The sequence below is a fragment of the Syngnathus typhle genome, linkage group LG22, assembly GCF_033458585.1.
Source record: "Syngnathus typhle isolate RoL2023-S1 ecotype Sweden linkage group LG22, RoL_Styp_1.0, whole genome shotgun sequence".
NCBI lineage: Eukaryota > Metazoa > Chordata > Actinopteri > Syngnathiformes > Syngnathidae > Syngnathus > Syngnathus typhle.
Window position 1 is genome coordinate 2,885,625 of NC_083759.1, and position 24,903 is coordinate 2,910,527.

General features: G+C 41.4%; 1 protein-coding gene across 7 annotated transcripts in view; it reads left to right on the forward strand.

Annotated features, from left to right (window-relative positions):
• The window catches only part of lama2 (laminin, alpha 2), a 65,955-nt gene that overhangs the window by 31,685 nt on the left and 9,367 nt on the right, over positions 1-24,903 (forward strand). For 2 of the 7 annotated variants that reach the window (XM_061269992.1, XM_061269994.1), the window contains exons 20-57: positions 939-1,025; positions 2,941-3,152; positions 5,492-5,598; positions 5,829-6,101; positions 6,789-6,969; positions 7,792-7,928; positions 8,074-8,205; positions 8,717-8,821; positions 8,912-9,055; positions 9,685-9,861; positions 9,926-10,111; positions 10,175-10,293; positions 10,363-10,480; positions 11,554-11,706; positions 12,408-12,532; positions 12,947-13,033; positions 13,149-13,342; positions 15,102-15,244; positions 15,374-15,472; positions 15,835-15,946; positions 17,183-17,345; positions 18,277-18,355; positions 18,435-18,566; positions 18,643-18,759; positions 18,822-18,985; positions 19,050-19,188; positions 19,503-19,605; positions 19,782-19,898; positions 20,050-20,232; positions 21,066-21,220; positions 21,293-21,436; positions 22,337-22,470; positions 23,213-23,372; positions 23,436-23,560; positions 23,990-24,152; positions 24,251-24,395; positions 24,466-24,604; positions 24,698-24,709. In XM_061269992.1, the coding sequence (XP_061125976.1) occupies positions 939-1,025; positions 2,941-3,152; positions 5,492-5,598; positions 5,829-6,101; positions 6,789-6,969; positions 7,792-7,928; positions 8,074-8,205; positions 8,717-8,821; positions 8,912-9,055; positions 9,685-9,861; positions 9,926-10,111; positions 10,175-10,293; positions 10,363-10,480; positions 11,554-11,706; positions 12,408-12,532; positions 12,947-13,033; positions 13,149-13,342; positions 15,102-15,244; positions 15,374-15,472; positions 15,835-15,946; positions 17,183-17,345; positions 18,277-18,355; positions 18,435-18,566; positions 18,643-18,759; positions 18,822-18,985; positions 19,050-19,188; positions 19,503-19,605; positions 19,782-19,898; positions 20,050-20,232; positions 21,066-21,220; positions 21,293-21,436; positions 22,337-22,470; positions 23,213-23,372; positions 23,436-23,560; positions 23,990-24,152; positions 24,251-24,395; positions 24,466-24,604; positions 24,698-24,709 (5,265 nt within the window). The remainder of the gene's footprint in view (positions 1-938; positions 1,026-2,940; positions 3,153-5,491; positions 5,599-5,828; positions 6,102-6,788; positions 6,970-7,791; positions 7,929-8,073; positions 8,206-8,716; positions 8,822-8,911; positions 9,056-9,684; positions 9,862-9,925; positions 10,112-10,174; positions 10,294-10,362; positions 10,481-11,553; positions 11,707-12,407; positions 12,533-12,946; positions 13,034-13,148; positions 13,343-15,101; positions 15,245-15,373; positions 15,473-15,834; positions 15,947-17,182; positions 17,346-18,276; positions 18,356-18,434; positions 18,567-18,642; positions 18,760-18,821; positions 18,986-19,049; positions 19,189-19,502; positions 19,606-19,781; positions 19,899-20,049; positions 20,233-21,065; positions 21,221-21,292; positions 21,437-22,336; positions 22,471-23,212; positions 23,373-23,435; positions 23,561-23,989; positions 24,153-24,250; positions 24,396-24,465; positions 24,605-24,697; positions 24,710-24,903) is intronic. The other 5 variants (XM_061269995.1, XM_061269993.1, XM_061269996.1 and 2 more) reach the window with 5 other exon arrangements.

Genomic DNA, 24,903 nt, shown 5'->3' on the forward strand with positions numbered 1-24,903 from the left:
TACTGACATCATAAACACGCTTCAAATTATTTCTCTCCGTTACCCAGCACGCCATCTAATCTCATTTACTTGTGCTCTTAAGAAAATGAATCAATAATTTTCTGTATATATGTCAATCTCAATTTTCTTCCCCTTTCTAATCGGAGTCATCTCTGACGCCATGTTTTTTTTTCTTGATGAGTTGATGTTATGTTTATTTTTAATTACTTCTCCCATCCATCACAAATGAGATCAGTTTGATATGGTTTTTAATTTACATCCTTTGAAGAAATATTATACAGTATATTAAAACAATATTCTGCCTTTGGGTAACTTTAAATTTTAATTGGCACTTTCACAGAAATATGACATAGTTACTATTTATTGTTATAGACGTCAGCTTGCTTTTCACGAGCTGTTCATACTATATTGGTTACATTATTTAGCAACAAGTTAAAAATTGTAAAAATGACTCGCAGAATGATGTAACACAATGCGCAAATCTGTTTTTGTACATCTTTTTGCAAATACTACTAAATTTAAAAGACTTTCGCAAACTATTGAACGAGAATTTATTCTGTTTTGTGTACACGGGTCAGTTGCGCTCACACCGTCAGCTAATGAACCAGTCTGGGCTCGGAACCTGATCCAACAGAACTATCTATAGTTCCTGGAAGTGGGAGGGTCTCACAAAGTCTCTCTCGCTCACACAGTCTCCATTTGGGGCACAGTTTGAGCAGAGTTTTTGTAAAAACCCAAGTGTCCAGCATGCTACAAGTGCGAACGTGAGAACATCCAAGTGAAAGTGGAGACACGGGCGTGTATATCCAAGGGATCCGAACAATGGCCCTAACCTATCTCTGTCCTCCGGTCCTTATCGTCATCCTCGCCGTCCCGCTCTCTGCTGTGGGACAACGTCACGGAATCAACAATAAACATCTTGGGCGTCCTGACAACAGTTTCAGCCCAACCTGCCACCTTGGAGAGCGAGGAGAGCTTCTGTGTGACCAATGTCAGCTTGGATACTCTGGACCAAGATGTGACAGGTAACACACACAATGTATGAATATGTGATTCAAGAGCTGCTCTTCATTGTTGTTTTCCTCCAGTATCTTTTCCTCTCATCAGTTGCAGTCAATCAATGACAAAAAAATCCTCAGTGATCCGATAATAGCCCGTCAGGTCGTCTCTTCTTAAGCTACCCACCCGCTTTGAAGCTAACTTTCTTCGTAATGGACAGCTTGTGTAAGCCTTCCTGGCAGTATGTTGTCAGCTGTATTGTGTAAAACCCTCATTTGTTTGACATCCCAAAACACACAGAGAAAATTGATTCGCACTTAAAGAAAAAATAAAATTACCGTATTGGCCCGAATATAAGACGGTGTTATTTTGCATTGAAACAAGACTGAAAAAGTGGGGGTCGTCTTACATTCGGGGTCCATTCACATTGCTAGATATCTTTAAAGCGAATGCTGAACTTAACTCCCCAGGTCACGAAGAATACAAATAAAAATAGTGGTAGCACGAACAAGAAAAATAAAAAATAGCGGTAAGAAAGAAATTAGAAGAAAACAAGAGAAGAGATAACAGAAAATGGAGACAGTTTTTGTATGATTTGAATGAGGCAAATCAATAGTCTTGAAAAAGAGGGGGGTCGTCTTAAAATAAGGGTCGTCTTACATTCGGGCCATTACGGTAGTACTATTAAAAGTCTGCCTAACTGTGGCTATTAGTCTGCATGTTGGATGACACATGGAGTAAATACAGACGAACCCCTTTAGGCATGATGGATTGGGCAAAAGGTGAAATATTGTAGTAGTATTCAAAATGTAGAAACAGAGTATAAATACAATAAGTTGCAGCTGCTATGTTGCCCCCCCCCCCCCACCCCTGCATAGTCTGCGTTCCTGACTCTGCTACCCACAGCAGAATCTCTAAGTCTGCCCTTTTAGTCTTTTTATAAACACCATCAGCCAAAGGGGTGAGGCAAAATGACTGGCTGCCATTCCAGACTTTTAATGGCAGATGGGCTTCGTCCGGAACACACCAGTGACGAATTTGGACTGGTACCAAAATTGCGGGCGATCCATTTAGTTGTAGTCAACTGTGTTAAGTGTTGAAAAAAATGCTGACACACTTAACGTGACAGAAACAACAAAAATGGCAGACAAAAACTGAGAGGAAGCGGGAACTAAATAGGATATTTAATAAGTACAAAACAAAGCTTTTTTTTTTTTTTTTTTTTTACCGGGAATCTTGACAAATGTAGCCTCTGTGGTCTTTATCAAGTGAATCCACTGACTGATAAATCGGCAAAATGTCCTTGTTAACTTTCTCCCGGCCATTACGATTTAATTTACCATAAAGGTCAGAATATTTTTTTTTTTGGGTGGTGGCTCACCTGATTGCACAAGTTGAGAGAAAATAAAAAGGTCATCAATTGTGGTGTTGCTATGTCTGACATTGTTCTTATAAATGTTGTGGCTTCCAAAAAGACATTTTTAAAATGCCAAACATTCACAATTGTCTCCGTTCATCCAGGGACATATGCGTAACTTGCCTTTTCATTTTCGGAACCCACAAGTATAAATAGTGTCACTTCCCTAGACCTTCTTTTAAAATGAAACTTCATCAAGATGGGAATAGAATGAAACAGGGCACAGTCATCAATAAAAGTCTCAATATTTTTCCTCCTAATTTTTTACCTTACCGTTACACACATGCACACACACACAAACACACAAAAGCTAATAAAGCAGCTCTATTGAGGGTCAGCGGTAATAATGGCTGTCTGCTCTTGACTCTTTCCCAGTCTCTCCTCTCTAAACTCAATTCTCTCTCCAATCTGAAGACTCTTCTCCTCTTTTCTTCCTCTCATCCCCCCCCCCCCTTTCCTCCTCTATCAATATCACCCACCCTCAATTTAGCTTTGTTTTATTCCTTGGTTTTGCTTCCTCCCAGATGCTCCAACGGGTATTTCGGACAACCCGCAATCCCGGGAGGTTCCTGCCGACCCTGCGATTGCAACGGTAACCTGGACTTGTCTACACCCGGCAGCTGTGATCCAATCACAGGCCGGTGTCTGCACTGTCGTCATGGTTACGGCGGCGTGGCTTGCGACACTTGTGATGATGGCTTCTTCGGCGATGCCGTCATTGCGAAAAACTGTCAGCGTAAGTTTGGTTAATTGTCCAACTTTTTGTCAATTGTCCTATTGATAAGTGATATGTGACCCCCCCACACCCCTACTAGTGATGGGCGGGTAAAGCACAAAACCTATTTGACTATTAATGAATGTTTGATAGTTCTTTGTTGTGTAGCCGTTTTCCTTCCACCCGGGCTAAATGGTTATTGATTGATCGGCCTGATCTATGGCACTACTCCAATGCTGATTGGCTGCTCATGTCTTGGAGATGGAGGTTTCTTATTGATCCCTTGCAAATGACAAAAGACTAGCAGGAATTATTAAAAGACAATAACTCTTTCGCTCTTTCTGCCTCTCTTTATCACTCCAAGTCTTAATGAATTTTATTGAGTGGTGCCGCAGAGTTGAGGGCATGTCCATTTGTGTTCCATTAGACTGTAAAAATGCCACAGTTTTTTCGTTTGTTTTGAGGTCAGATTTCAAATCCCTCCGGTCGACATTAACGCATGGTTTCATTCATTTTTTATTTTTGTTTTATTTCAAAGTGAGCCTGGAATGTTGTGTCTGAGGATTCAATTCGATAACAATATAACAACAACTATTTTTCATTTCGGGAAAGGTGAGGTAGAAATGTAGAAAAAAGTGGATACGTAAAAGGTATTTTACTTTGACTTAATGAAGTAGATCACAGGTGTCAAACTCAAGGCCCGGGGGCCAGATCTGGCCCGCCACATCATTTTATGTGGCCCGCGAAGAAAAATTGTGCATCAAATTTGTGTGTCATTACTAGAATTGCAAATTATCTTCACTTTTAATAATATCTTCTTTTTTTTAAATATTTGACCAGTTTTTAGTTTTTTGAAAACGAGTTATTTGTCAGTTTGTTTTGTAGCTTTTACTGTATATAATATGAGGTGCTCATGCATTTATTTGGGTTGACAGCAATCACAAAGAAGCTATGACGACAATGCGGCCCGCTGAAAAAATGAGTTTGAGACCCCTGATGTAGATCAATAAATCCTTTGGGATCATTTCAAAACCGCACAATTTAGGTTTGTTCCTAATGTTATTCATCAAATGACAAAAGAAAAAAATGCAGAAAAAGCCCACATTTCAGACCACAACAAGGCTTGTGGCGACTGACAGAATGGAGTCCAGATGGTCCCCCCAAAGGGTGAAACCAGAGGGGCGAGAGACTGAGCGAGCGAGTGTGTGAAGTTTTTTCTTTTTTCTTTTTTCTTTTTTTTATACGTGCAGTTGTATACTTTTGTCATCATTTGCATGTTTGGATGTGTAGGTGTACGCATGTAATGTCTGCCTCGTTGCATTTGTGTGTAAAGCCCAAATGTCGTGTTCTGATTGATGTGTCTTTCTCTGTGTGAGTGTGGACATCTGCTGGAGCCTTTTTTTTTTTTTTTTCCCGTCACTTTCTCAGCCCACACTCAGGTCCGTCCGTCTGTCTGCTTTGCATCGAGCAAGAGACGAGCGAGTACGTGTATGGCAATGTGAGGCGAGCTACTTTTTCTTTAGATTTTTTTTTTCGTTAGTGTTTATTCGTCGTGTGTGTGACAACCTCATTTGCCAGATGGAAATTGTGATGCTCCGGCTTTTAATTGCGCTTCTAAGATTCTGATTGGTGTGTGTGTTTGTGAAGTTTCTGCAGTACAACTTAAATGCACACGAGTTTAAATAAAGTTATGGGGCAAACTGGGCATATATTAAAAAGGGGGAATTGCTTATTTGGACTCTGTTGCTAACCAAAACAGCAGCACGGAGGGAGTCGCAACAATTCTTGGATGAACTTAAAGTTGATAACATTTTTAAATAAGCACATTCCTTTCGTCTTTTAGAATTTAACCTCTTTTTTTTCCAAAAGGAAATATGGCCGTGATGATTTTGTTTTGAAATAAGAATCATAAAAGATTTATATTCTATTGAAAATACATTGAATGAAGTCAAAAGTCATTCGGAATGGCATCTTGTTCCTCAACTAAATAATATTAAGCCTGAATAGAAAATATTTGCCTCAAGCAACTTAATGGTGCCTGCTTATTATAATAAAGAAGCAATTTTAAATTGCCCCTCCAGATTCCGTTACAAAGACCAAAGTAAACATTTGCTTTTCACTACTGCCTTGGAAATCTTTCATATATTTATAAATGTCCCTCTAATATAGACTCGATTCGTCATATTTCTAAAATAGACACTTCTAGCCTTAAGACTTGATTTAGAAAGAGGGGCGCTGTAATTAAGTGGATGTCAACAGCTAATCCTGCAGACGGCTTTAAGCGCATTAAAGTAGTGTGAAGCGAACTCTTAAATTCCAACTAATTGATGCAAAATATGACTCTTCTCTTCCTGTTGCAGCGTGTCGTTGCCATATTAATGGTTCCATCTCACAAGTCTGCAATAAGGAGAGCGGGCGGTGCCAGTGCAGGGAAAATGTGGTTGGACGCCATTGTGACGATTGCTTGGTAAGTCTTTTGGCACGCTAACAGTGTCTCTCACATTTTTTTTTATTGTTATTGTATTATCACAGGAAGTACATTTGGATCTTGTCTCTCTTTTAATTTTTTTTTAATTTTATTTATTTTCATCCATCCATTTTCTGTACTGCTTAGTCCCCACGGGGGTCGCGGTTTATTTATTTTAATTATTTATTTTATTTTTTTTATTTTGATGATCTGTGTTACAATTGGTCCAGCCTAATTACTGGTGGGATGGTGAGCGTCACGAGTGCGTGGCCTGCCGCTGCACCCACCTGGGCTCCGTCTCTCAACACTGCGACCTTGAGGGCCGCTGTCTGTGTCGCCCGGGATTTGCGGGCACGCGTTGCGACCAGCGTCGCCAAGGTTACGAGAGACGGGAGACGCGACGCCCAGTGGAGCGCGTCCCCGTGGAGGCCGTGCAGAGAAGATGGGGCGGCCCGGCTCGCTCAGGGGGTTGCCCTCGTGGGGCCTACTGGCCCAGTGCAGCGGTAAAACTGCACGGGAGTGACGGTGGCATGGTTGAGTGAATAGAGATTTGCAGTTTTGATTAACATGGGTGACCTTAGTATTTATTTATAAGAAACTGACACTCTTACTAAAGATCTTTGAGTTGAGGTTGCAAAATGTCCAAATCCTGTTGTGTGCTTTTGACGTGTTCATTTGAGTGACTCGATTTCCTTTGGTTGTGGCCTGACCCAGTTGGATGACCTAATAAGGCAGGGGTGTCAAACTCTTTTTTTTCGCCGGCCGCATTGTAGTCAGAGCTTCTTTCGGAGGGCAATTATGAAATTTATGAGCACCTCATATTACATACAGTAAAAGCTACAAAACAAACCGACAAATAACACGTTTTCAAATTAGACGAGTAAAAACTGGTCAAATATTTGAAAAAAAGATATTAAAAGTGAAGACAATTTGTAAATTCTAGTAAGGACACACAAAATTGATGCACGATTTATCTTCGCGGGCCATATAAAATGATGTGGCGGGCCAGATCTGGCCCCCGGGCCTTGAGTTTGACACCTGTGTAATAGGGCCTTGTTTTTATGTGTAATGTTATTTATATACAGCGTACACAGAGCTGTAGACAATCCAGCGTGCAGTGAATTTTCCTACACATTAAATCCTTCGGAGGTCTCGCCCTCTCTTCTCACCTTGCCCGTTTTTATCTCCAGGCTCAAACGTACGGCCTGGCCACAGGTGGACAGTGCGTGCCGTGTCACTGTAACTCCTTTGGCTCCAAATCGTTTGACTGCGACGAAAACGGTCAGTGTCGATGCCAGCCGGGTGTCACCGGACCGAAATGTGACCGCTGCTCACGAGGATTCTTCAACTTCCAGGAGGGGGGGTGTACACGTAAGCATGAGCTAGATTGACGGGAAATATTTTGTTTGTCTTAAGGGTAAGAGAAAATAATTTGAGATGCTCAGATGTATGGATCATACCCTCCAAATATTCAACACCGCAGGGAGCAGATGTGCTAAACTCTATTTACACTGGACTAAAATGAGGATTAAGAGTGGCGACTATGAATAGCGCTTCATATCTCCTTATGCAAGATGTCAAGGATGCCAAGCACAATCGAGAGCCAAGAACAAGCAGCACCAAACACAGCCAGCTTAGTCACACAGCGTCATCACAAATGAGAAGCTTTGGATTTATTTGCTTTGATGAAGAAGATGTTTGTGTTTATTTTACGTCACGGCTAATTTACTGTGAGACAAGTCGGGAGTTAAATATCTTACTAGAAATGTGACGGTTGGTACTCGTGAACCAGGTGCATGTACCGTATTTTCCGCACTATAAGGCGCACTGGATTATAAGGCGCACCTTCAATGAATGGTCCATTTTAAAACTTTGTCCATATATATAAAGCGGATTATAAAGTGCATAGAATAAATAACTCAACGTTGCTCAAACGTTAATATCACACAACAAACAAAATAAACACTTTACTTTAATAAGTTAGTCCTCATCCACGAATCCATATTGGTCCATATATAAGGCGCACCGGATTATAAGGCGGCTTTTGAGAAAATTGGAGGTTTTTAGGTGCGCCTTATAGTGCGGAAAATACGATAATTGAAAAAAACAACAACATTGGATACATTGGAAATACACATTACTCCAAAAAATGATGCATTATAATTTGAATATTTCTGCTCTGCTCTGTCACAGCATGTCTCTGCAGCCATGTGGGCAATAACTGTGACGCCAACACGGGCCAGTGTATCTGTCCTCCAAACACACTTGGCGAGAGGTGCGACCGCTGCGCCCCAAACCACTGGGGCCACGATATCATGACGGGATGCAAGGTAGCATGACCACCAAATGCTCAATGTCATTTATCATGCACAGTTTGGGAACAAAGAAGCCAGCTGGGAAGGAGTTGCAAGTCAGGCTGAACAATTCCAAAATTAGACTGTTACTTTGACTTTTTATTCCTGCATGTGTGTGCAGGAATGTGGCTGTAGTGTGGTGGGCTCAGTGAGCCAGCAATGCAACATCAACACAGGCTGCTGCCTTTGCCATGACTCCTTCAGAGGAGAGAAATGCAACGAATGTCAGCTAGGCTACAGAGACTTTCCTCAGGTAAATAATATGAACTATCAGTTTCTTGAATTATCTGGAGTTAGTGTTTAATATCCATCCATTTTCTATACCCCTTGTCCCCACGGGGGTCACGGGCGTGGCCAGCCAATCACAGAGCACACAACCATCGGCATTTGCACTCACACCTAGGGCCTATTTGGAGTGCTCAATCGCCCTAACAATCATGTTTTTGGGATGTGGGAAGAAACTGGGGTGCCCGGAGGCACGGGGAGAACATGCAAACTCCACACAGGGAGGGCAGGAGGTGGAATCGAACCCGCACCCTCCTAACTATGAGGCAGACGTGCTAACCAATGCACCACCGAGTGACCCTATTATTTTCATTTTTATTAGTATTATGAATGTCTTTTATTTGTTATATATTTTTAATTTATTTTTAGTTTTAGTATTATTAGAATTATTAATGTCATTTTCTGTACTGCTTGTCTCCACCGTGCCGCCTTTATTATTATTATTATTAATGGAAATAAAGTGTGTATTTTCCTAACAGTGCACCACGTGCGAGTGTAACATCTCCGGATCGGAAAAAGAGACATGTGACCTTGAGCAAGGGATTTGCGCTTGTGCGGATCGAACCGGGAAGTGCAGCTGCAAGGTCTACATGTGATTCTCATTATGAATTCTTTCCCAAAAACATAATACACATAAATGACAATCAATCTTTGATCTGTTTTTTTTTTTTAAGGAAAACGTGATGGGCGACCACTGTGACCGTTGCAAGCCCAACACTTTTGGATTGTCCCTGCAAAATCCGTTCGGCTGCAGCAAATGTTACTGTTACGGTTTGACACACTCCTGCATCGAGTCGCAAGGTCTCATTAGGATGTGGGTGAGTTATCCTAAATGTTGACATTATTTATCTTTGTTTGTTTATAAGTAGAAACCAGTCGGTTCATATATTTTCATTTTTCAAATTGGATACATGTTGGGTTGTCATGGCAATTGAAATAAGGTTTCGCGTGTGTGACCATCTCTCTTGTTAAGTCACAGGTAAGCTTAATATAGTTCACATCCTGTCTTTCCAAACAAATAACACTCTTCTTGAGAGCCTCGTATCTACACTTTAGGACCTCAGGGATACAAAACCTGCTGAGCACCATCAGATGAATCTTCTTTTAAAACCACTCCGCTCAACCTTATCCCAGAGTCAATAATAAACCACTGATATCATTCGCGTTACTGAAATGAAAAATAAAATGGGAGACAGAGACGATGAAAACTACTCCAGGCTGTGGGTAGTAACTCAAATATTATTCACACGCGATCCATGAAGGAGTCCAACGGTAACAACACTTGCAAACTGTGGATTATTTAAATTCCAGGCTAATTTCAACACGACAAATTGTAAAGTAAGCATAAATTCTACCGATGAACAAAACGTGAATAAACTTCATAACGCCTTCAATATTTTTCCAATGCACCATAGCAGGCTAATATTTTTTACGTTTTCCATTGCAGCTAACGCTGAGGCCAGAGCAGACTGTGCTCCCCCTGGTGGACAAAAGCAGTATTGTTGAGACGCATACAGGCGTAAGCTTCCAACACCCGGAGATCCTCGCAAACTCTGAGCTGGTCACCACGGTTCTTTCGGAGCCTTACTACTGGAAACTACCACAACAGTTCCGAGGTTCCATGGTAGGAAACGTAGAATTATTCTTTTTTTAATTGTATGTTGATATTGAACCATCCCCAACATTAGATCACAGCATATGGCGGGAAGTTGAAGTACGCTGTCTACTACGAGGCCAGAGATGAAACTGGGCCTTCCTCATACGAGCCGCAGGTCATCATTAAGGGCGGAGCTAACCACAACATTGTGATGACACGTCACGTCACTGGACTCCAGATGGGTCAGCTCACACGGCACGAGATTGACATGACAGAGGTACGTTACGTCTTTCAGGATCTCCAAAAAAATGTTTCATATATGTTTTGTTTCTGTTTACAGTTTGAGTGGAGGCATGCAGATGGACAACTCATGTCACGTCATGATTTCATGGACGTTTTGTACTATGTGGACTACGTCCTCATTAAGGCATCACATGGCAACCAGATGAGACACAGCCGGTAAAACGCAAATAGAAAATGGAACAAATTGTCATATCTGGACTAAATATTATTTTGTGTGCATCAAAGTATTTCAGAAATAAGTCTCACTGTGGCGGAAGCGGGCACACCAACCCGGGAGAGTGAAAAAGCCTACCAAATCGAAAAATGCGAATGCCCGCTTGGGTATTCCGGATTGTCCTGTGAGGTGCGTCTGCAAGCGACTAGCCACAAACAAAACCAAAAAATAATATTCTGGTCTCTTTTCAACTTTTTGAGCAAAAATGAACTTTGGAGTTGAATGTCGGCGCTTTAAATTGCTGCTTGTGTTTTGCTTTGCCTCGCTGGGATTAGTCCCCTCCGTTCAATTGTGATCTTTGTCAAACCAATTCAACTGAGTCCGGCTTCTCTTCTTAAGCCACCGAGGGCTAAGCCAATTTTTAGTTGAGTGAGGATTTTCTATTGAGACGCACAAACCGCAGTTCCACTAGGTGATGGTCCTCAATTTGTACTTTGGAAATGTTTTAAAACTTGGTTACCCAAAAATTCAACGGACTATGCGTTTTGACTTTCTGACAAACCTGAAGGCGAATAATAAAGTGTAGCTCGACTTCAAACTTTGCCAACAGATGGTTTGTAGCCACTGCCGTTATTAAAGTATTTTGAAAATGGGCATTTAGCGCAAGCGGAGGAAGCAGATGGCTCTTTAAAAGGACTTCATTAATTATTGCTGAACACACATGGATGGCGAGTTACCTTGCATATCCGCGCGCACGCTTGTGCGTGTGCTATTGTGTGTTCAAAAGTCACCGAGGGGAATAACCCTTAATTGGCTTTATGTGTGAAAGCCGAGGTCAACAGTCGCCTTGAGAAATTGCAATTTAGGATAATTACGAGCCCGTGAGTAGCGTTTTCTTCGCTCTGTGCGACTTCCATTATCATTTGATTATGACCGTGGGAATAAAGGAAAAGATCTGATGCTCGACAAGGTCCTTGTATGTACCGTATTTTCCGCACTATAAGGCGCACCGGATCAATGAATGGCCCATTTTAAAACTTTGTCCATATATAAGACTTTGGACACGCCTGCTGTAGTGGCTCAATATTGGTCCATATATAAGGCGCACCTGATTATAAGGCGCATTGTCGGCTTTTGAGAAAATTGGAGGTTTTTAGGTGCGCCTTATAGTGTGGAAAATACGGGACCTCGCCTGCTTTGTTGAATCTTCACTTATTTGGGGTCTCTCTGTTTTTTATGGCCTTCTGTCTGTTTCTACGCAGGAGTGTGCTGCAGGTTTCTACCGCCTTCGCAGCGGCTCGCACACATCTGCTCCGGCCTCCAGGGTCCCCACTGCTGTGGGGATGGGCAGCTGCGTTCAGTGCCAGTGCAGCGGCCACTCCACCACCTGTGACCCTGACACATCCGTATGCCAGGTAGCTTGTGTGCCTATGGGATGGGGGGCAGATACTTTGGGGTGAGGCAACCATATGCCAGGTAGCTTCTGGAAAAGAGATTAAGGTGAGGCTAAGAAAAGAAGTTTAATTAGCCTCGGTGTAATTAACAGGTGTTGGTTTATTCATATTTCATTCTGTCGCTCTTGAAGTTACTTCAAGAGAGGAGATTTTGAATTTTACAGTCCACATGGCAGAAAACTGGCAAAGGTCTTGAATGTAAAAAAAAAGAAAACTCAATTCCTCAAGTTTAACATTTTTGGACCTAGCATGGAACTTCTTTTGTTTTGTTTTTACATTCCTTTTCAGTCTTATTTTATTTCCACCTCCGTTCTGCCTCACAGCCATTTCTCTTCTCCTCGGCCCATTTTCATTGCGCCTTCCATAACAGCGTCATTAGAATTTTCTAACCGAGCGAGCCAAATTGAAAACGCTAAACGAGTTTGTTTCTGTGGTAATTAGCAGTAACAAGGAACACAGGAAGTTAATGGAAATGCAACTTCCTGTTGCAGCTGATTGAAGGTCTCATTTTAATGAACAACAAAAAAAAAAGCGCAACAAGTCATGACCCTGCATGGGCTCTGAAATCTGAGAACCCAAATATTAGGAACACGTCTATGCATGACGCAATGCAGTTCAACCGCTCACTGTGTGTCCATTGTGACATATTTACATGACACAAGAACTGCCAAGACAACACGGAGGGGGATCACTGTGAACGCTGTGCTCCCGGGTTCTACGGCGTGGTCCGAGGATCCCGTGATGACTGCAAACCTTGCGCCTGCCCACTTACTACTACCGGGAACAAGTATGTATTATTCTGCACTTATTTACCGTATTTTCCGGACTATAAGGCGCACCGGACTTCAATGAATGGCCCATTTTAAAACTTTGTCCTTATATAAGGCGCACCATTAATGCATCATGTCAGATTTTTAATCCAAAATCAAATCATTCTCCATTTTATCTTTTTTATTTCAACTTCAAACGCTACAAATTACTTTATCATCACAAAATAATTTAGGAATTTGGTCCATATATAAGGCGCACCGGACTATAAGGCGCATCGTCGGCTTTTGAGAAAATTTTAGGTTTTTAGGTGCGCCTTATAGTCCGGAAAATACGGTAATTTTTTTAGTGACTTGCTATGGAAACTGATCAGAAAAGCTTGTTTATTGAGGTATAAATGTTGATATGTGTTCAACTCTTTATGCATGTCCAGTTTTAGCCCATTCTGCGTCACCGAAGGCTATGATGACTACCGTTGCACAGCTTGTCCAGAAGGATATGAGGGAAAACACTGCGAAAGGTCAGATCTTTTATGTCCAATTAAGTTTTTGCTTCTGTTTTTTTTATTTGGATTTAAATTGAAAATCCAACCTCAATTTGCTCGGTTAATGGCTGCTTATTCTTTTACCACCCAGGTGTTCCAGCGGTTACTATGGTAACCCTCAGATACCTGGTGGTCGATGCGAGGAGTGTAAGTGTTCTCCGTGGGGGGCCTTGCCCGAACCATGTGACCCCGTCACAGGCCAATGCCGGTGCACGTTCGGGTCTTCTGGGAGGTCTTGTGACCAGTGCATGGAAAGGCATGTTTGTGGACCATCTGGGATCATCTGTAAGGACTAACACACATTTGACACTTTTGTGATTATGAATTTGTATTATTATTTTGTGCTAGCTAGCCTAAACTAAAATGATACAGTTGTCTTGGCCGCTTTCCAACAACACAAAATTGCAAATTGCAACACTTTGGTGTGTTGTGCCCGCGGGCGTCCTTCCTCAGCTCCTTTTTTTTTCCCTCCTCCAATCGTTTCTCTGTAGGCGCCGAGAACCCGGCCGTATTCACCTGATATTGCCATTTATGTTTTATTTTACCGAGCAAGTGCAAGTGAGCAGCTTTTTCCCGGTTGCCCCGGGAGACAGAGGGCTCTGCATCCGAATTGAAATTCCACTCGTTTAGGCAATAATTTCAATGTCATTTAGAGCTAATTTAAAGTTAATATGATCATAATAGTGAGGCCAATTTAGTTCCATTAGCATGTCTTGATGTGTGTGTACGGGGTAGAGTATAGAAAAAAGTTTGCAACACAGATGCTGATAAGAAATTGCTGCTAGCTGGTGGCGGAGGTGATTGCGTTCAGGTCGGCGCGTGTGTTCATGCATTAGCTGTGCAATTGTGCTGGCGCACCCCGACACCAAACCAGATGCCCCGCCTCCCCCGAAGACTATGATATGAAGTCCTGATGGGCAATCAGATATCAGTTCACCTATTTTCAACAAGGTTTGATTGAAACCGAAGGGAGGTTCTTATTTATTTTTTATTTTCTTCACTACAATGGAACTTTTAAGGTGAAACCAACAAAACTCCAGACCAAACTAAAAGGAAATCACCTCCAGTGATACTTTTAGCATCTCCCTTTAATTTGCATTTAATGTGATGTGTTTCAAATGAGGTCTACCCTAGACCATAGCTTCAGGACGGATTCATTTTATACTACTATAAAACAAATATTTAATTTTCCTAATTAAAAGATGTCCATAGGCCTACCACATTGGATTTGAATGCAGGTTGAGTTGCGGAACATATAAATGACAATATTGGCATCTGCCGTCCGCAATACACAGCTCACATTAAGGTAATGGATTTCCCATTTGCAGCCTGCACCTGCATGTCACGTGTGTTTTGCAGTGAGCAGTGTGTCTTTAGTAAACATTTAACACAAACCTGCAATTATTACAAGGGGAATTTTTTTTTTTAGTATTTTTACCTATTTGTTATAGTGATTAATTTCCTGTAATATTGCATGTGGTGATTTAATGGGATACTCAAAAGAAGATATTTTGTGCGGAGTATGCAAAAGTGGAATTTCCAGTCATCTTTTCAAATAAGTGATTGGTCGTCATGTTGATCAGTTTGAGTTTTTTGATATGATTTTTTTTTGTCTCTGCACATTTCTGCACACTCTGCTTCTGTCGTAGATTGATAGAGTAGAAAGTGTTTTGCTTTTAATTTATCTTAGATCCCCCACCCCCGTCAGAAACTTTAATTTCTGCAATAAATCAGCCGCTGGCTGTAGAAAGGAAAGAAAAAACATGGTGTGTCTGAATGAGTCCCCTGATGTGCAATTTATGTGCATTCTCAGCCTTGCAGTGTGCGCTCATAACAGGTGCGCTTAGCTCCCTGCGCTGTGTGCTCACGCACGCTGAGGTGTTCAATTGATACTCTCATGGAAGGTCCCTAAAGGTTACGACACTATCTGCTATAAAAACAAAACAAATCCCACACAAGTGTAGGGAAGCTATGTTGGCACATTAAAATTAATTCAGCAGTAGGAAGCAAAAACTAAAAACTAACTTCAAGTGTGTGTGCACAGCGTGCGACGACGAGTGCACAGGCGTGCTGATCACCGACATGGACCGGCTGTATCGCATCATCACTGACATCACGCTGACCACGCCCCTCCCACCTCCTTACAAGATCCTGTACCGCTTTGAAAACATGACCGAAGAACTCAAGGTGCCGTTTGACCCTTGTATACTTCACATCCCTAATTAAAAAAATATTAGTTACCGAATTTCCCTGACTATAAGGTGCAACGGACTATAAGGAAAATACGGTAATCAATTATTTCTGTCCCTTCGGCAGCACATGCTATCACCTCAGAAAGCTCCAGAGAGATTACTACAGCTGGCTGACTCCAATTTGGGATCGCTGGTAGTAGAGATGGACCAGTTACACAGCAGGGTACGCACGATTTTGTTGCTTTCCGAGTCCTTCCCTGTCAGTAGTGTCCCTACCATGGTTCCTGTTGACTATCAATAATTACATACTCATCTGTGATTCATTTCTTGTATTCCAGAATTTTTTTTTTCTGATTGTGTATGGATCCCAGTGGATGAGGTTGTGTTTTGTCGTGCATAATTCATGTGGTGTATGACAGTGTGAATGTAGACAGTAATCAAAAAAGGTCAGGGTACAAAAAAAAAAAAATACACATACTAAAATATTGATGATTCTCGCATCATTGTTCATTTGACATGGGAAGTCAACAACGTGTTCATTTATTTAACATGCTTTTGTGTGTGTGGGGGTGAATGTGTGTGTAGGCAACTAAGGTATCTGCCGATGGAGAACAAGTGGAAGATGATGCCGACAGAATTCTAAAGCGAGCCGAGGTCCTGGAGAAGTTCATCAGGGAAACCTTGCTGGGAACTCAAGGTAGCGCACTAACTTACTTCCATTAATTACCGTATTTTCCGGACTATAAGGCGCACCTAAAAACCTAAAATTTTCTCAAAAGCCGACAGTGCGCCTTATAGTCCGGTGCGCCTTATATAAGGACAAAGTTTTAAAATGGGCCATTCATTGAAGGTGCGCCTTATAGTCCGGAAAATGCGGTAATGAAATCATTCCACACACTCCAGAAAATCGTAAGAGCTAACTTTCTGACTTGCACATTCCAACCTTTTTTTTCCGCTCTCTCTCTACAACACCCTTCTCGCCGATACTTTTACAGATAACACGCTGTAAAACCTGATTGCTGCTCACATAACTGCGATTATAAAAATGGTTATGTTGTGTGGGGTGCAAAGGAAGTGATGAAACTTTCCACTCCTCGTTACCTCTGCTGCAAAGCTCTCTGGCCTTCTGCCTGATCGCTGCGTGATTATGGCTGGGTGTGAAGTGTGCGTTGGGTTCTCGGCGGATGATTGAGAGTAGCAATTAGGGACATAATTAGTGGCTATCAAACACACGCAGACTTTAAAGTAATATGCATAAACACTGATGCAAAAGTACACAAATAATACAACCTACACACACACACTTATAGATAATGAGGCAAAGAAATACTGTACTGTGTATGTGTGTTTACTGGATACCGTAATATGATTCCATTCACGTTTTAAGTGTTTAATTGGCTTTTAAATCCCAGCGTGTAATTATACGCTTGTGACCTGACAGTCTCAGCGGGACACACGCATACACTACAGCTGTTCATTAGCGTGATGGCTTTGCTTCTGTAATCACGTCATGTTTACATTTCGGAAAAGAAGAAAGGCCGCATAGCTGTGACCATTCGCGCCCACTCGAAAAAAATAACTTTGATCAGATCGACATGCATCATGTAATGGATACGAGTCATTTTTTTCCCCCGATCATATGGCAAAAAAAAAATTTTTTACGGTTTCAATCAATCCTCATTTAGTGGATTTACCACAGTTTATCACAGATTAGGTTTGGATTTCATAGACTTTCATTCCGCAAGAGAAATGTAAATACGGCATCTGCCGAAGCTTCGACTGATGCCGAAATTATTCGTGCGTGATTTAATGAGTTTTGATCACATGATGCGATTGTGCTTTTTCTTGTGCCGGCATCAAATTATCCTCTTTTGTCCCCTATTGTAGATAAAAAAAAAACTGTACTTGTAGCAATATTTCACTCTGTGTCCAGACCTCCAATCCAAAGCTGACGAGTTGAACCGAATGCTGGCGCGCAAAGACGGAACGCCGGAAAAAAGTTTGAAGGAGATGAAGGAGGAGATTCAAGCCATGCTGGTTGAGATGAGAAAACGACAGCTGGGAGGGAAATGGCTCATTGCTGACGAAGAGCTGGAGTATGAAAACACGTGCACACTGTACACATACGTAACAGATTGTCCACACCCACAACGGCGCAGCCCTCTCTTGCATTATCTTTCTGAATCCTTACGTTCATTTACAATCCGTATAGAAATCAATGAAATAAACGAAAAGGAAGGCACGTTATCAAAGCGAACACATTCGAACAGCTTACACATTCCGAAGAAGCCCCAACTTTGTGCTGATGAAGTCTTTCTGGCGTTTTCGATCAGTAATCTACTCTCTCCCTCCGAACCCGTCCGCCTCTCTCACTTTATCTCTTTAGCGCATTAAATGTTGACGAGGTCGATAAGTTAATTAAAACTATGGCTCCAGGGGGAGACGCAGACATAACGATGCAGAGATACGAGGATAGGGGTGAACGGAGGAGAAACTAAAAGATGGACACAGTATCGGGTGTGGGTGGAAAATAAGGCGAAAGATAAATCGCCCTTGCCACGCTCTTGTCTTTGAGACTGAACCCTGCTCAGAGTTCAACCAAAACACACATTTCAATGCCTGAAAACTCAGCTAAATGTTTTGCATGGACATCATAAAATCAAATGTCGTAAATAGTCACTGTGATCGTCTTTATTTTTACTCTTGTTTTTCATCTTGCTGTTCCCCCCCATAGACTTCATTAATGTTATACCAAGTCCAACAAAACCTTGCATGTATCCGCCAAAAGAAATGTTCAAAATCCTTCGAGTGGCATCAACTAGGGAGAGGGAGATTCTTCTTGTCTCAGTTAATGCTAGTTCAGCGCCTCGATGGTAAAACGTACAAAATGTTTTGAAAACTTCTTTTCAAAGGTTAGAAGTTTGGTTTTCAAAACAAAAATGGAAAAATTGTGCCAATTGCAAGTAGATACATCATGCATTTTTTTTTCCCCCAAAACTAATGCTGATGCCCTCTCTCTCCTTCCAGCCTAGCAGAAGAGTTGTTCCAAAAAGTAAAAAGGATGTTCGGCATTCCTCATCAAGCCACAGAAGACCTAAAAGCCGAGGTACTTCAACTAACAATTTATAAACCTTGCGATTCAACAATCTTGAACTACATTGTTGTATTTTTATTTACCTTTCTAGATTAATGGCAAGATGTCAGACCATGAGGGCAAACTTCAGGAGGCCCAAGAGCTCCTTCACTCTGCCCGTGAGAAAACCAGGCAGACTGGTTTGCTGGCTGGACAAAACCAAGCCAATCTCACCTTCTTGGAGGTACACTATTGAATAATTATTTGAGTTTTGCTATGATTATAATTCCCTGGCTGGTTTTTGTTTTTTTATTTTGCAGGGGAGGCATGCTGCGGTCCTCGGGGTGAAACAAGAAGCACAGAAGGTCATTGGGGAAGCAGAAAACCTTCTGGATGACGCCAACCAACTTTCAGACAACATCAATAAAGAGTTAGAGGCACGTTAAAATTGTCACAAGTGTAAAACATATCCGGTCTAACTCTGGTGCCACGTTTGTAGGATGCAGAGGAGATGAGAAGAGATCTCGGTCCTCTTCACGACCAGCTGGATGACAAAGTCCGAGACCTGACGGACGGTTTGAGCGGCGGCGGTCTGGCTCATCGTGTACGCGCTGCCGAGGATCACGCGCAACAGCTTAATGAATCGGCTGCAATTTTAGATGGGTAAGTCGCGATGCAAAATTGTAAAAAAAAAAAAAAAAAAGACTCTTTCCTGTTCTTCTCACAGAATCTTGGCCGAAGCGAAGAATCTCTCCTTCAATGCAACAGCTGCCTTTAAAGCATACACAAATATTAAAGCCAACATCGACGAAGCAGAGAAAGAGGCAAAGGCGGCCAAACAGACTGCATCAGAAGCACTGACAATGGTAAGAACCACACAAACTCTAAATTTGTCTTTTTCTCTTCGGTGTCCATTTTCCATGCCAAATTAGTATTTATTGTTTTTTTTTTTTAAAAAAAGCTGAAATATTAGAGGGCAAATATGTAGAAAGCAGTCCTTCCTCCACTTTATGGGAATCCATTTAGCAATGCAAAGTGGTCAATCTGACAGCAGAAAGGTGATATGCAGATGACTTCACCTTTGGATGCCATCTTAAAGCTATTTAATTCACGAGTGGCTTCCAAATCCCGAAGTGTTCTTTGTCACTGATTTTGTGTGTGCATGTGTGTGTCTGCGCAGGCTTTAGGTCCGGAGATCCCAGTGAAGGAGGAAGCTCAAGGTGCCCTTCAGAAGAGTCTCAAGCTGCTCAACCAGGCTAAGCAACTTCATAATGATGTCAAAGGTATTGTGTGCATATGTGCATATACTTAGTATTGAGCAGAAATATAGAATTCTGTCTCTCTCTCTCTCTGTGAGTATATATGTGTGTGTGTATATGGAAAAAATAAAATAAAAAAATATATAATATAGATAAATAATATATATTTATAAAGAATACCAAATATGATTGTCCCACAGACAATGCCGCGACCGTGTCCGGATTGAAGGGCAGAGTCAAGTCGGCAAAAGACCAAACCAAAGACCTGCTCATCGCTATCAATGGAACCATGACAACACTCAAGACAATGCCCAACGGTATGACTCCACAAATACGCTGCCTGACAGTAAAATCAATAAGCGCATGAATGAAGCTCTGTGGCTTTTCTAAACTAGACTTGACACAAGTTCATAGGTCGCCCGTTCAATAGGATGGATCAGCGTATTTGTAAACATTGTCATCCGGCAGACACCACGGCCAAGTTGGCGGCGACAAAGGCTGTGGCCGCTGAGGCCAACGCTACGGCCATCGACGTCCTGGAGCGCCTGGCGGCCTTGAACTTTCAGGTCGACGGCATTCAGAAGAACTTCAGCCAATTGGCCTATACGGTCAGCGCCGCCAATCAGATGATCCAGGACCCGGATAAAAATAGTAAGTATCTTGTACCGTCGTTAATTGTTTTCTCTATCTTGGATTGAATAATTCCAGAAAAAAATCTCAGCTATCTATTTTGTTTCCCTTTTCATATTTTTTGACATCATTGCTTATATTTTGCCAAGGTTATATCAAGCCCAAAAAAATTTGCATATTGCATTAACAATGCTGTATAATATTTTGAAATCTATGATGGACTCCTTCTGGTAAATTCTGACCATAATAATTTGACTAAAATATTTTTCTCTGTGTTTGTCCTTTACTCCCACAGCCATAAGTATGTATATCTATTTTACCTCAATATAAAAATCTCAATGGTGCCCCAATACCACGTTGCATTCAATAATCCAACTGGCCTCACTTCCAACATCTCACTTCAATAATTGTCGCAATTTGCATTTATTTTATTTGAACAAAAGGTATTGGAGCGCCATACATTCTTTTTTTTCTCTATCAAATCAAAGTAGCTGCTCCTAATAATAAATAATAATAATGCCTCAGCTCCGCTCCAGCATGAGCTCGACCGCAAAGCATGGAACTCGATTCCGTTTGCCTTTCTCTAGTGTCTATTCCAAATAAATAGTATAGACAAGCTTCTCTTGGAATGCTGAGCTGAGCTGCACTAATTGATTGGCTCTTTCTTTTTCTCCCTCCACCTCTCCCTTGCTCTTTATTTATCTTGTCTTCCTTCTCTGTGTTAAATCAATGACTGAGTGATTCAGCCGCTTTCAGTATTTGCCCTCTCTTGGTCACGCGCCGCCTCTCCTCAGCAGTAAAGTTCTGTATGCCATGACGTGGCTGATTCCGTACCCCGTTGTCTCTTCAATCAGTCCACGCGGCCGGAGCGAAAGTGAAGGATTTAGAGGTTGAAGCTGATAGGCTGTTGGAGAAATTGAAGCCTATCAAAAAGCTAGAGGACAACTTGAGGCGAAACATCTCACAAATCAAGGAACTGATTAACCAAGCCAGGAAACAAGCCAACTCGGTAAGCAAAACTCGAGAACGTTTTGTCAAACCGCACGTGGGATCTGTACAAATTTGACTTTCTCTTTTTTAGATCAAAGTGTCGGTGTCGTCAGGTGGCAACTGTCTGAGGAGTTACTGCCCTGACATCAGGAAGGGCAGATACAACACCATCATTCTTCACGTCAAAACCACCACGCCTGATAATCTGCTATTCTACCTTGGTTCTGCCAAATATGTGAGTAGAAAAAAAAAACAACTCTCAGTCAAAGTACCGTATTTTCTGCACTATAAGGCGCACCTAAAAACCTCCAATTTTCTCAAAAGTGCGCCTTATAATCAGGTGCGCCTTATATATGGAGCCACTACAGCAGGCCTGTCCAAAGTCCGGCCCAAATGTATATATCTTATATATGGACAAAGTTTTAAAATGGGCCATTCATTGAAGGTGCGCCTTATAATCCGGTGCGCCTTACAGTGCGGAAAATACAGTAATCCTAAAGCCAACGACACCAAATATGCCCAAATGCATTTATAAACATATATGCATGTTTGTGTGTGTTGACAATTAACAGCTTTTGGTTGCTCTTTGCGTTTAGGTTGATTTCCCCGAAGAAATCAGAGCGTTGCTGCATTTGAGTGCTACAAGCAGCGTGTGTGTGTGACTAAAATTATTTAACACTAAAACCTTCCGCATGAATGAGCAGCCAGCACGTGTTCACACGAACTTCTAACATTTCACTATTAGTGTATAAAGCTGGCTAAAAAGCAACGATGCTAATGCATAACGGTGGTTCCTTGAAGGGGCGAGGGTGAGAACAAAGATAAGAAGGCGTGTGTGAATGTGTCTTCAAATTTGACTCCCTAATAATCTCTAAGTGTGCATAATTCTATGTGAATAATAATGCCAAGAGTGAGCGTTATTCTTCAGCAGCATCTAAATGAGAGCATATGCTCCAAAGCCTCTTATTCATTTTTTTTTTCCTCCAGCTCATCCATAATCACCACAAAATTAATCAAAATACAAATCGGCTTAAAGAGGCAGTGATGTTAAAATTCTTGCGACTTCACTGAAAGTTTACACTCGTGTTACAATTCGATTTCATCCGAAAAGTAATGACCTGTTTAATATTTTCAGGTTGATTTCTTGGCTCTGGAGATGCGAAAGGGCAAAGTGTATTTCCTTTGGGACGTTGGTTCTGGTGTGGGACGAGTAGAATACCCACATCTCACCATCCATGACGGGAACTGGCACAGAATAGAAGCTTCTCGGTAAGAGTTGTGATTTTACATCAGTCCAAACAAGCTCGTTATTTTTCCCCCCAAAAGTGGCATGCCGAACTATTTATGTACGCTTCGTACGTATTCGGTGTAGCGATGCAGAAGACATCACAGCAAACATCACCCAATTAATTCTCATTTTACGCTTTTTTGTCACATCTATACAGACATGCAATCGTTAAGTTGAATTTTTAGATAAGAGAAAAAAAGATCAGTCGTTCAGAAAGACAAATAAGAAACACTCAAAGTAGAAAAAAGAAACAAAGTGGCAAATATATTTTTAAAAAAACTTCAATTGAGTTTATATTCCAATATTGTTTTTCATGTTCAGCACAAAATCCTGACAACAACCAAAAATAAAAGCATAAATAAAACCTTAACAACCAGAGGACATCATTTCTTTAACGGAATTACGTTGTTTCACTCGGGAAATCAAACCTTTGCAGCTTTGCCAGCCGCTGGCTCGTCCATTTTTTCAGTAAAGTTGTGCACGGGGGTTTAACGTTCCATTTCCCAATTGTTGGACATGACCAAAAACAAATTCAAGGTGGCAGATCAATTTCACTGTACATCTCCGAGGTCCCGCCATGTCGCCACAATCACTTTCCCTCCTCCATCTTTTTACTCTTCTAGTTCATGACGGCTGATTTCATATGACAGAACACGCGGAAATGTCCTCCAAGAAATGCCTACTAATAAATATAATGATCTCCTAATTTCTGTCCGTCTGCAGTAACGGATTGAACGGTACCATATCAGTGTACCCTCTGGAAGGTCCGAGGGCCGGCCTTGTGCCGAGCCCAAACAGTGCAAACTCACCCGTAACTTACACCATCCTGGACGTGGACCAGAACGCATACCTGTTTGTGGGCGGAATACTCGGCACGGTCAAGGTAACTATAAATCATTGGTGTGATTTGAAATTTTATCATCAATGTCATTTGTTTATCTTGTAGAAAGCGGATGCTGTGAGGACAGCAACTTTTACGGGCTGCATGGGGGAAACCTTCCTTGATGGAAAACCAATTGGACTGTGGAACTACAGGGACAGGCAGGGAGACTGCAAAGGATGTGTTGTCAGGTATGCAAAGACTGATTATATTATATTATATTATTTTATTGTATTTGATTTTATTTGTATTTTTTTTTATTTAATTTGACATTTTTTTCTGTTTATTTACAGACAGTTTATTATATTATATTATATTATATTATATTATATTATATTATATTATATTATATTATATTATATTATATTATATTATATTATATTATATTATATTATATTATATTATATTATATTATATTATATTATATTATATTATATTATATTATATTATATTTCTGTTCATTTACAGACTATAAAGTGCAGTCTCACTGAATGATTTTTTTTTAGAAATCTCCATATACAGGTTAAAAAGTTGATTTTTAAAAAAACGAAAGGATTTTAAGTGCACCTTATATTCCGACATATACGTCACAACATTTTTTTCCCCCCACTGTTTGTTAGCCCGCAGGCATCAAATGGTGAAGGGACTGTCCAGCTGGACGGGGAAGGCTACGCCTCAGTGGCACGACCAACAAGATGGAACCCGAATGTTTCCAGTGTTACATTCAAGTTCCGAACATTCGCCTCCGATGCGCTGCTCATGTATCTGGCAACCGATGACATGGTATGAAGCTGGATGACATCATACGACGATTGCACAATTTGTATTGATCCATGCAAAATCTCCTGAATGGATCTTCTCTCCATCTTTACTGCCTATAGAAAGACTTTATGTCCTTGGAGCTAGAAGGTGGCAAGGTGAAGATGAACTTTGATCTAGGCTCAGGAGCTGGCAGCGCCATATCAGCTCACCGTCAAAACGACGGGCACTGGAAATCCCTCACCATGTCTCGCAACAAAAAGCAAGGTAAACAACAACGCCAAATACCTCTTCATCAAAATAGAGATTTTGACTTCTTCATGAATGATTTGAACAGCCACAGTGACCATCGTGGACATTGACACCAGTGCTGAGGAGAAAATCGGGGCGACGTCTTTGGGAACGGCCACTGGGCTGAACCTCAAGGAGAAGCAGAGTATTTATTTTGGAGGTCTGCCTACCATTGGAAACTACAGGTAAGGCCTGATTAGCAACAGTGGAAGATTCTAGGGAAAAAATTGGAAAAGATAACATTTGTGTTAACGTGCTATTGTGTATTTTCTTAACAGCATGAAATCCAGGTAAAGAATACAAGTTCATACTACGCAAAAAGTGTAACTGTAAATTGCTCTCCGCATGAGGCTAGCCACACTGGAGTGCCATTTAGCCCACAATGTGTGTGTGTGTCCAGTGTGTGTGTGTCAGTCCCTAATGGCTGTTACTCTTCCGCACAGCGGCTGGAAATCACTTTCTGCCCTTTCTATGTACACCTGGA